At 49.3% G+C, this 10970-nt stretch overlaps 4 protein-coding genes across 4 annotated transcripts; 2 read left to right on the top strand and 2 right to left on the bottom strand.

The window, feature by feature from the left end:
* Positions 1 to 10: 10 nt before the first annotated feature.
* Positions 11 to 2060, top strand: F5147DRAFT_668803 (glycoside hydrolase family 16 protein). Its single transcript, XM_041435394.1, has 6 exons — positions 11 to 274; positions 352 to 1113; positions 1164 to 1439; positions 1489 to 1672; positions 1725 to 1855; positions 1909 to 2060. Exons 2-6 carry the CDS (start codon positions 501 to 503, stop codon positions 1950 to 1952), a joined length of 1248 nt encoding a protein of 415 aa, XP_041298340.1. The 5' UTR covers positions 11 to 274; positions 352 to 500; the 3' UTR covers positions 1953 to 2060.
* F5147DRAFT_668795 (asparagine synthase-domain-containing protein) lies at positions 2061 to 4698 on the bottom strand. The gene is made up of 12 exons (XM_041435393.1): positions 4464 to 4698; positions 4189 to 4403; positions 4035 to 4135; positions 3957 to 3978; positions 3707 to 3904; positions 3590 to 3658; positions 3282 to 3535; positions 2978 to 3224; positions 2911 to 2934; positions 2789 to 2854; positions 2540 to 2737; positions 2061 to 2490 (listed from the first exon to the last, which is right to left on the bottom strand). The coding sequence occupies exons 1-12, from the start codon at positions 4588 to 4590 to the stop codon at positions 2155 to 2157; spliced, it is 1857 nt and encodes a 618-aa protein (XP_041298339.1). The 5' UTR covers positions 4591 to 4698; the 3' UTR covers positions 2061 to 2154.
* F5147DRAFT_668790 (6-phosphogluconate dehydrogenase) lies at positions 4695 to 6989 on the bottom strand. The gene is made up of 11 exons (XM_041435392.1): positions 6850 to 6989; positions 6751 to 6784; positions 6598 to 6700; positions 6125 to 6541; positions 5804 to 6070; positions 5541 to 5752; positions 5429 to 5491; positions 5295 to 5379; positions 5099 to 5244; positions 4971 to 5049; positions 4695 to 4918 (listed from the first exon to the last, which is right to left on the bottom strand). The coding sequence occupies exons 1-11, from the start codon at positions 6861 to 6863 to the stop codon at positions 4863 to 4865; spliced, it is 1476 nt and encodes a 491-aa protein (XP_041298338.1). The 5' UTR covers positions 6864 to 6989; the 3' UTR covers positions 4695 to 4862.
* Positions 6990 to 7679: 690 nt separating this feature from the next.
* F5147DRAFT_566558 (Oxysterol-binding protein-domain-containing protein) lies at positions 7680 to 10284 on the top strand (the record flags this gene model as incomplete). The annotated part of the gene is made up of 9 exons (XM_041430808.1): positions 7680 to 7785; positions 7850 to 8063; positions 8121 to 8232; positions 8291 to 8432; positions 8488 to 9056; positions 9111 to 9310; positions 9367 to 9515; positions 9572 to 9638; positions 9690 to 10284. The coding sequence occupies 9 exons, from the start codon at positions 7680 to 7682 to the stop codon at positions 10282 to 10284; spliced, it is 2154 nt and encodes a 717-aa protein (XP_041298337.1).
* Between the last annotated feature and the right edge of the window lie 686 nt (positions 10285 to 10970).

The following is a 10970-nucleotide window of genomic DNA, read 5'->3' as shown; positions in this document are numbered from 1 at the left end:
TCTCATCCTTGTGCCGTAGCCACAAAAACCACAATGACAATGGTTGCTGCCTTCAAATCTCCAAGTTTTCTTCTGTTGCTTTTAATCTCTCTTCCTTATAGACTTGCGCCAGCGTACGGTTGAACCGTTCCTTAGACTCGTAGGACCCTTAACGTTTCAAAGCGCCTGACCGGCCTCGTGTTTTTAAAAGGCCGAGGCAGTTCCGAGTGAGGCAGACTCATTTTCGAATTCAAATAAGCAGAACGGGTTTATCGCGTGTAGCTCGCTTGATAAGGTGTGCTTGTATTAAAACTAAAGTCTCTCCGCACTCTAACTCTTTCCATTTCTCTCTACTTATTATTGGACCATTAGGCTCAATAAGTTTCTTCGCTGCTCACGCTCTAGATCGTGGCCCGGTGCTTCGATCATTTGTGAGCTCTTTTAATCGCAGAGCACGTTCATCTGTCCACTAGACCCCCACACCCCCATCTAATTACCGCCCTCACGAATCACGACTCCCAATGTACACTTTCCTTCTGCTCATTGCTCTTGCACTCGCCCCTGTGCCCCTGGTGCAAGGGAAATCATTAGTTCTCACCCATGCCCACAAGGCCGCCGTCAAACGCAGCGCTGGCCTCGCGCGCGACCTCCGCGTGGCGTTCGGGGGCATCCTGACCACACAGCCCAGTTCCTCATCCAATCTGAACATCTACTGCGTTGGCTCCGATGGGGAGGGTGTCAGCATGCCTTCGTCTGGCAATTCATCTTCGTCCCCAAACATGAACGGAAATGCGACTTCCACTGGAACGGCTGCGCCGTCAAGTACCAGTGTTGCATCATCATCTTGGAAGGCAACAAATAGTTACAGTGGGCAAACATTCTTCAACGGCTGGAGCTTCTTCACTGCGGCAGACCCGACAAATGGGAATGTTCAGTATGTAGATCAAACCACCGCTCAGAGCGCAGGCCTCATCGAGATTAACTCGAACGGGAACGCCGTGATGCGTGTTGAAACAACGCCACAAGTCCAGACTAATCGGCAGAGTGTGCGAATTACGACTCAAGCCACGTTCGATGGTGGCTTGGTTGTGATGGACGCCGTGCATATGCCTACTGGATGTGCAACGTGGCCTGGTATGTAGCAATGTGTTTTATTTTATCGGATTTTCTGACATCGGTAATAGCCTTTTGGACCAATGGCCCTAATTGGCCAGCCGGAGGCGAGATCGACATCATCGAGGGCGTGAACAACTACACGAACAATCAAGCAACAATTCACACTAACCCAGGATGTACATTACCCTCCACCGGCAGTGCCTTGCTTAATATGTCTGGTACATTGGTTGCGTCTACTGATTGCTCAGCAGCTCAGACTGGTAACCAGGGGTGTGGAATTCGTTCTAACTCGAGCGTCTCGTTTGGATCGGGGTTCAATGGAATTGGTGGCGGTGTTTATGCTAGTGAGTATTTTACCATGGTCTTCTTCAAATAAGCTAATGGTGGGTGCAGTGCTCTGGGACAACTCCGGCATTAAAGTATACTTTTTCCCTCGTGGATCAATACCATCAGATATCTCTGCAGGAGCACCACAGCCTCAGAATTGGTCCGCTCCTATGGCCTACTGGCCCTCAACGGATTGCAATCCATATCAATATTTCAATACCCATTCCGCTATTTTCGATACCACGCTTTGGTAGGTTTCTATTCATACAGAACTAAGTATCTTGATAGTAATTGGCATGCAGTGGTGACTGGGCAAGCGGCGTTTGGACCAGCACAGGCGTGCCTGGGCAAGCAGTGAGCTGCGCACAACAGACTGGTTTCTCGACATGCTCGGCATTCGTTCAGGCTAGTGGTGGCTCGTTCAGCCAAGCTTGTAAGTTCCGAATCTTGACCATGTTTCTATCCGACATCGCTCATTGGCTACAGACTGGGAAGTGTCCAGCGTTACGATCTACCAGAACACATCATGAAATATTCACGACACTGCATGAAACACAGACTTGTTATAGATGTATCGTTGTATTTGCTAGGATGTATATTGTAGCACTACGTCTGGAATTACACGGCCACACACGCCAAGCCGTTGTTTTAAGTTACCGGGGTGTGATCTTAAAGATGTCTAAGCCAAGCTTATCGTAGATAACAATGCGAGGATGCGCAAGTATATTCCATCTACGGCTCTGAGACAGTCCTAATCATAAGATCCCCCCTCTTCTCTGCCTCGCCAGGCTCCATGCGAGCGGAATGACTGCCAAATTGCATTGCCTTTTTCTTCCTCGTGCTTGCCTCAAGAAGCCCCACCTTTCGCGCAGCAAGCCGCAGTAGCATTTTATCCCCGAGCCCAAGCTCCAGCCGCGGATCAAGCTTAAGATGCACGGGGAGTCCCGCGAGAAAAGAGACAACCGTAAGCGAAAGGAATGGATGGCGCGTTTCCTTGCCATGTGAGGAAATCACGCGGTCGTCTCGTCCGAGGTTGCGAGTCGGTATACGGTCGAGTTCGAGCTGGAGCTGGATGACAGTATGAGGATGTGAGCTGTGGAAGGGAAATGTGACTTACCTCGTCGATGACGCCCTGCCAGCCTCGAGTTGCGTATGCAGTACGGTGACGGCCGTATCCACCAAGTAGCTCATCGGACCCAAGGCCATTGAGTAGGACTCGTGCTGTACTGGTGTATGGCTGATAATCATCAGTCGCTTCCGAAATTCGGAGTCGGCCTACTCCTTTGGAGGCAAAGTAAAGCGCCATAGCAAGACTCTAGGGGTACATAACGTCAGAACTTTGACTAACTTAGGAAGGTAACCTTACAAGATCCATTACTGTTCGACCAGGGAACATGATGGTTTCGACAGCTGCCCGCGCGGCCTGAGACTCCTATTTTGATATGTATCAGAAGCCTCGTCGATCTGAGTCCAAGGGTAGGAACAGACCTCGTATGGAACATCCACCTCGACCTAGTGGAGTGAGCAACGTTCCTGTCGAAGAATTCATACTCACAAAATTCCATGTCCTGCCGGGACATATCCGCTTGAACTCTTCGACCTCCTGCAGGCCTGTCACACGGTCCGGAACCATGTACGAAGTGGATTCCTTGAGCACTCCATTGATCTCCGCTGCTTTGAGTTGTCGCTTCTTCTCGCGCTTGGGAATAGCTCCTATGTTACCGTCAGTTTGAACCTGAATCTTTCGCGGATTCTGGAAGGCCACATTAAGCAGATCTATAGGTTCATCCAGCGGTACATGTCTAGAGGAATACAAAATAAGAACAAGCACCACAATAGAGCATGACTCATCGAAGTACCTATGAGCAAGAAAGGCTAGCATGGTTGAATCGATGCCACCACTAAAGAGGACTGCGACCTGCGCTCTCCCCTTTTCGGACGACGACGTTCTTCGCGGGATATTTCGAACACGAAGCATCACACTATTGTCCAGGTGATCGATAAGATGATCGACTGCAATGGCCAGATCACGCGGTAATATTTCGGAGTCCAGTGAGGGCACGAGCGGTGGTACATCCGGAGGAAGTGCGGTGTTCACGCGATTAAGCTTTGCCTAACAATAGGTCGTCAAATCATCAAAAGCACATGTCATCTCAAATGTACTCACGAATGGCAGATTTCGCCGATCAATTTGTCGTGGAATACATGTCAAGTTGCTGTCAAAATGTTGCGTGACCTACATAGATCAGGACTAGGATGGAACGTCTAGCGCGAGCTAATTTACTTCTTTGGATTCACATAGTTGTCCCACATCAAGGCAAAATATCCCCTCAGTGGGTAGTTCTTCCATGACATATCCTTGATCATCTCCAACAGAGACGGATGCAAGTAAGAAATATGGATTAAACACAGAAGGCTTGTGAATGAGCAGAGATCGGCGTCCAAGGGGGTCTCGAGCAAAGTATAACTTTTGAGATTCGGCCTATGGGCGGCAATGTTAGACGATCCATTAGAACACTGCCAGCGCAGCCTACATGGTAATAGACGAATGCATATCTATTGTGTACTAAACTTTAGCAGAGAAAGATGTGCCCGCAACGAAAAGAACTCACGGTCCCTCGATCCTCCCCAACAGGAAAGGGAGATCATCCATCGTAGAGAGTGTGTGTATGCTTTGAAAGAGCTTTGCGCCATCATTTTCAGATGCATTGACCTATGTCAAAATGGTATTAACCCTGGCCACGAAGGTAAAGACTTCCGACTCGCATTCAAACCCTCGAAAACTTCGCCATTCCAGCAAAAGACATCCCCATCCTGTTGATGAGGCTGCACTATGGGTGCGTCACCTCGAAGCCGGAGCTCAGAAGCAAAGAACTCGAGATCGATTGCCGGGCTGCATGTATTGCTTGGAGATGGGGCCTGTGCTTCACCAGAGCATATCCTTTGGACTCGGACGTGATGGGTTCCTTGTGCATCGGGACCTGTGGGGTAGTACCTCGATCGGTTAGCCTAGCCGTCGAACGGAGATGCATTAAACACACCACGAGCGGCATTGGCGACTTTTAATCGCTCGGACAACTCGTGATAAACGGTATTGTTCGGTTCGCCATCAATGTTACCGGTATGGCCACAGCATCCTACGTGAAGCGAGCAGAAGATGCCGCACATGAAGAGTCTGAGAGTATCGATCGAATGGGCCGTTCTCTTTTGAAACTAGATGCCAGTGCAACTCATCCGGGCCGCTTCTGGTCCTCAGACTCCTCACGCCAAAATTATAGAAGGGCAGTAATTGATTTATTTTGATGCTCCCACAACATGATACGTATCATACTTATTTAATAGTGCACCCGAAATACAGTTGGGATACAAAATTGATGAGGAAACGCAGAATAGAATCTATTGAGACAAGACAAGTTGGTCGTACGTGTTTCATATCCCCTTTAAGCGGAGTACGAGCTGGCAGAGACATTGCCTCCACGGCCAGTCCAGTTGATGTCTGAGAGTTACATGGTTAGAGACATGCAGACAGATAGAGATGGAGCAATTACGGATGTCAGCGCCCTTGGGTAGGCGGGAGTTCTCCTTACCGGGCACCACACGGAAGGTGTGTGCACCAAAGTAATCACGCTAGACAGTTGGTGAGCATGTTGTTTGGTCAGACGTCATGTGTGCGTACCTGAGCCTGGAGGAGGTTGGCAGGAACCACTTCACTCCTGTAACCATCGAAGAAAGCAAGGGCAGTCGAGAAAGCGGGGGTGGGAATGCCCCAGAGGCAAGCCTGAGCGATGACACGCCTCCAGCCGGGTTGTGCTTTGTGGACAGCTGCATACAATGTCATTGAATGTTACCAATCAATGACTGTTTATACGAACCCTTGTTGAAGAAGTCATCGAAGAGTAGAGACTCGAGGTCCTTGTTCTTCTCGTAAGCGGAAGTGATGTCACCAAGGAACACACTCTGTGACAAAAATGTAAGCCTCAAGAGCAGGATAGTTGAGTTCACATACCTTGATGATGCATCCGCCTCGCCACATACGAGCGATACCAGCGTAGTTCAAGTTCCAGTTCAACTAGACTTCCGGTTAGAGTGAATACTTCGACTGTTTAAGCGTTACCAACCTCCTTGGCGGTCTCCCTCATGAGCATGAAGCCCTGTGTGTAAGAGATGATCTTGGAGGCATACAATGCCTGTTCAAGGTCATCAATGAACTGTTGCTTGTCGCCGCGGAAGGCATCCCTTTGGGGGCCATTGATAACTTTGCTGGCGCGCACGCGCTCGTCCTTGATAGCAGACAAGCAACGTGCGAACACAGCCTCACCGATAAGCGTGACTGTTGATCGCGGTTAAAGATCGCACTTAGTTCGGATGAGTAGTGACATACCGGCAGTGCCAGCGTCTAGGGCAGCAATTGCCGTCCATTTTCCGGTACCCTTCTGACCAGCCTTGTCAAGAATTTTGGTGACGAGGGGTACACCGTCGTCGTCGTTGAATTTGAGAATGTTGGCAGTAATTTCAATGAGGAAGGAGTCAAGGACACCCTTGTTCCACGTTGTGAAGATGTCAGCTATCTCACTCTCGTGGACACCAAGGCCACGTTTGAGGATATCGTAGGCTTCGGCGATCAGCTGCATGTCACCGTATTCGATACCTGGAATGATTGCCTTAGTCCTACAAACTACAGGGGGGAAATGATGATAATCACCATTGTGAACCATCTTGACGTAGTGACCAGAACCAGTCTCTCCAACCCAGTCACAGCAGGGTTCACCGTTGACCTGAGCGGCGGTTTTCTGGAAGATCTCTTTGATGGCGGGCCAGGCAGCGTTTGAACCACCAGGCATGAGGGAGGGACCATGACGAGCACCCTCCTCACCACCAGAGACACCAGAGCCGACGAAAAGGAGGCCCTTCGCCTCAAGCTCCTTGGTGCGGCGGATGGAATCAGGGTAGTGTGAGTTGCCACCATCGATGACGATGTCGCCCTCCTCCAAGTAGGGCTCGAGTTGCTGAATGAAGCTGTCGACAGCAGGACCAGCCTTGACCAGAAGGATGATCTTGCGAGGGCGCTTGAGTTTAGCGCAGAGCTCCTGGATGGAGTGTGCGCCCTGGACCTTGGTGCCTATAGGGAGAGCTCGAGTCAGTGATAGGGATGAGGGGTATGAGGTCATAGATAACCTTTTGCCTCGTTGGCGAGGAAATCGTCGACTTTGCTGGTAGTACGGTTGTAAGCAACAACAGTAAAGCCTTTGTCATTCATGTTGAGGATCAGATTTTGACCCTTGTACCAAATTCACATTATGCAACGGCTACTATGCAAAGATATCTTACCATGACAGCGAGACCGATGAGGCCGATATCACCTCTACGGGAGAGAGGGGTCAGCATATTAATTCTGCATGATCGTCATGATGGATGAGTAGGACGCACACTGGGGCCGACATTGTGTGTTTTTGAAGGATGTGGTTAAGGAAGAAGAGAGGATGATGGATTGTGATGGAGAGATGGGGCAACCTCAATGGATTATTAACTAGATTAAAAGTCTACCGGAGTGCCAGGGCGTGAGACTCCAGATATCATTTTGCTCCCATGCTCTGAATCAGCCAAATGGATGGTCACTGATGCACTGATGCGGCACAGCCCAATGGCTCAATTCACTTATGATAACAGAAATTCGAGATCAGGCTAAATCTCCATATCGCTGGCGTAATTCTCGCAAAGATGCCTATCCAAAAGCACATAACATAACGAATGTGAAACCATATTCAGTTTAGCTGGGGCGCATCCTTCGAAACGCGTCTTGGCCCGGGCTAGCGCGTATGAGTGACAGACAGATTGTCGTGGGCAATATGACCGACAGCGAGAGAAAATTCTTTCAAAAATGCATGTTCGACTGCGAAAACAAGCGTTTGAGACTCACCGACGATCTCACAACATATTGTGGTGAGGACAAGGCTGCCGCCAAAAATGAAAGACTCTTCAATTGGGCCAATCACAACCCGGTCGACCCCGAGACTTTCATGCGCCTTTACGTTGTCTTTCCCAGTCCTTTAGCACCTATTATGAACGCGTGGGCCGGAATCGTGTCTTCTCTGACCAAGCTTAAAGTAATCGTTACCACGGAACACGTCCGACATCTTGCGACCAGGGTAAATCTTGCTTCCTAAATCTTCTAGTTATAGATATAACTGGTTACTGCTTACTGTGCCTGCGTTTCGACAACGCCCATCCCATTATTGGCACCCGAGCGCGAGTGGCACATGTCATCTGCTCGACAATCTTTCCCTATCTCCATCGATACGACCCAGAAATCGGAAGCAGTGTGTGAAGGATGGGTCCTCAAGAAGAGAAGGAAAAAGATGCAAGGTATGTTCCTTGGCCCTGACCTTCCAAGACCTTCCCAGCTCATGGAACTCCGGTCGTTGTGTAGGTTTTGCACGGAGGTACTTTGTCCTCGACCAGTCGGGATCCTTGTCCTACTCCATCGATCCAAAACGTCCCATACGCGACCAGATATTCCTCCCTCATGCTGCGTTATCCACTGCTGTTGGTCGTAAAGATATACACATAGACTCAAGTAATGCCACGTTTCATATAAAGTGTTTGACCGCAGATGACTTCAATAAATGGTTAGCTGCAATAAGGTGAATCAGGATCCTGGAATTCCGATGTGTGTTTGACACTAAGAGTGGCACACGTAGACAGTTTGTCCATCCCGAAGGACGACGGTCCCTTGCAGGAAAGATCACACCTCGGCTGAGTCAATCCCAGTTTAATAGATCTGGAATTCAAATAGCTGAGGATATTGGCTCTGTATGTCACACTTACCCTCTTGCTCAGTAAAAATGCACGTCGCTGACGCACTCAACAGACAATATCTGAGTTGGAAATTGCTTTTGCCGCCCTCCAATCCGAAAGTACGCACGAGAAAAACCACCTTTCACTGAAGTCTAAATCGGAGAAGGATAAGCATCATCACCATCCAAAAGATGTCTTCAACATGTTCAAAAAATGTGTTCCTCCATCCTTCCTTTGGATCACTGCATTTGTTGACCCATATCCTTTCAGCCCACCAGGTTAACGAGGATGGCACGTTACCAAAGAGCAACCTTGATTCTCCGTCAAACATTCGCTTTCAACAAATTAACACGACCCTTGCATCTCTTAAGTCACAACATGCTGCCCTACTCAAGTCCTTAGCGCATGATGTCACAGCACCACCAACAGCCCGTGGCTCTCCTCTTCCTCCTACTACAGAAGAGAAGGAAGAAGAACCTCTCTCAACTTCTCGCTTCAATACAGCACTCGCTCGTAGATCAAACTTAGCGATCTCCATGTCGAGTCTCAGTGACAGCGCACATAACGAATGGTTTGACGCCGAAGAGGGTCTAGGCGAGGAGTTTTTCTTGGATGTTCCCAACCCAGATGAGGAGAGGGAGCTCATAGTTCTCCAATCTGAAAATAGCAGCTTAAATCAAACAGTATCTAGCGATGAGGAGGAGCATTCCTCACCTCTAGTCCATGATACAGATCCCTCCGCGAACGCTCGTCAAGTGGTACGACGGACGCGCTTACCTTCGGGACCGATCGGTGACGAGGGCAGTTTGTTTGCCATTCTCAAGAACAATGTCGGAAAGGTGACTTTTGGTGCTTCGGATACTGAAGACCCTTGGTTAATGAATTTGTCGAAGGACTTGTCTACAATCGCATTGCCCGTATCGTTCAATGAGCCCCTGACCTTGTTACAACGTACAGCAGAAGAACTGGAATATTACAACTTACTACACCAAGCAACTGAGGCCAAGGATCCCACTCAACGCCTGTGCTTCGTTGCTGCGTTTGCCGTGTCCGGCTACGCACACACAAGATATCGGACCGGTCGCAAAGGCTTGTAAGTTAGGAACATCGTATTTTACTCCTTCCGATGGCCCTAACCAACTCGGTTAGCAATCCCATGCTCGCTGAAACATTTGAAGATGTGCGAATGAAGTTCCTGGCTGAGAAGGTGTCCCACAATCCTGTCGTAATCGCATACCACGCAGAAGGCGAAGGCTGGGAATTACACGCGACTTCGGCCGGGAAGACCAAGTTTTGGGGTGAGGATCATGCCTGATAGCGGTGCCGGTGGTTGACGGGTTTGATTTAAATATAGGCAAGAGTTTGGAAATCATTCCCCTTGGGACAACGCGACTAAAGATTGGGAATGACGATTATGAATGGTGAGCCACGGTTGATCGTGCCTTTTCCGTGTAAAGATTTGACACTGGCAGGAACAAACCTTCGTCATTTATGCGAAACCTGATGATGGGAACAAAGTACCTGGAACATTGTGGCAAAATGACCATTGAAAATACAACGAATGGTGCAACTTGCGTCCTTGACTTCAAGCAAAGCGGATATTGGGGTGCATCGAATGAAGTCTCTGGTATAATACTCTCTCCATCCCGTGATGTAACTGCCCGCATAGAAGGCAAATGGGACGAACAAGTCGCGCAAGCGCTCGACTCTTCCTACTTGCATGTCCTCTGGCGCATCACTCCATTCCCGAAGGAGTCCCCTCAGTACTATGGCTTTACTGCGTTTGGCATGACATTGAACGAGATCACCAGCGACCTCGAGGGCCGTCTACCTCCTACGGATTCACGATTCCGACCCGATGTGCGTGCACTAGAACATGGGAACGGTGATGAGGCGGAGGCTCAGAAGATACGTGTTGAGGAGATGCAGAGGGATAGGCGAAGACGTGGCATAAATCGAACTCCAAGGTGGTTTAAGCAGGATGGGGATGAGTGGACATATGTCGGAGGGTATTGGGAGGCCAGGGCAAAGGGGTGGAAGGACACTCCAGTCGAACCACTTTGGTGAACTCATTAATATTACATCTCTAACGACATGAGGCTTGGCCAGTTGAACATTAGACAAGTAGCCATAAAAACTACCATAGACAGTTTTGAATCACAAGATACGTCAAGCACTCAACATCTCATAGACGTAGTAAAGAGTGGTTACCAGTCTAGTCAGGCGGGGCCTGTGGGAGGGATTTGTCGCTTCTAAATTTACTCCTACTGAAGGGCGAGCTATGTGAACCAGATCCACGCGATCCTCTTGAGCGATGCGAAACAGAAGCAGGGAGCAGTCCGGAGCACATTAGCCAAGTACCGTAGTCCCATCGCTACTTTGCAACATGATATAACCTAAGCACCACTCAGTCACGCAGGGGAGACATACCAGGGGTCCTGGAAATCGCGCTGGACAGCACACCTTATGGGCCAAGTGTCGAGGAAGCTAAGGCGACTTTGTTGTTGCACGACACCGCACTGATACGCTGACATTTGCGCAAGAAACCTTGCAGACCGTTGTTCGTTGTTTCGATACTGAATAGCACGAAGTCGTTAGAGATAATTAACGTCGTCAAAGCACTCTCCTAGGATGCTCAGGATACGGTGATGAAGTACTTTTACAAGGGTATGGGGATGCCGGGCTGGTGTGTGAGCGTCAGGCTCCTGGGGTGGCATGGGTGCGTCTAGTAAACCATATAAACTTCCTGACCA

The sequence above is a fragment of the Suillus discolor genome (genome assembly GCF_016758755.1).
Source record: "Suillus discolor strain FC423 chromosome Unknown F5147scaffold_4, whole genome shotgun sequence".
Taxonomy (NCBI): Eukaryota; Fungi; Basidiomycota; class Agaricomycetes; order Boletales; family Suillaceae; genus Suillus; species Suillus discolor.
Note: the sequence above shows the minus strand (reverse complement) of the source record. Positions and strands in the feature narration are given on the sequence as shown.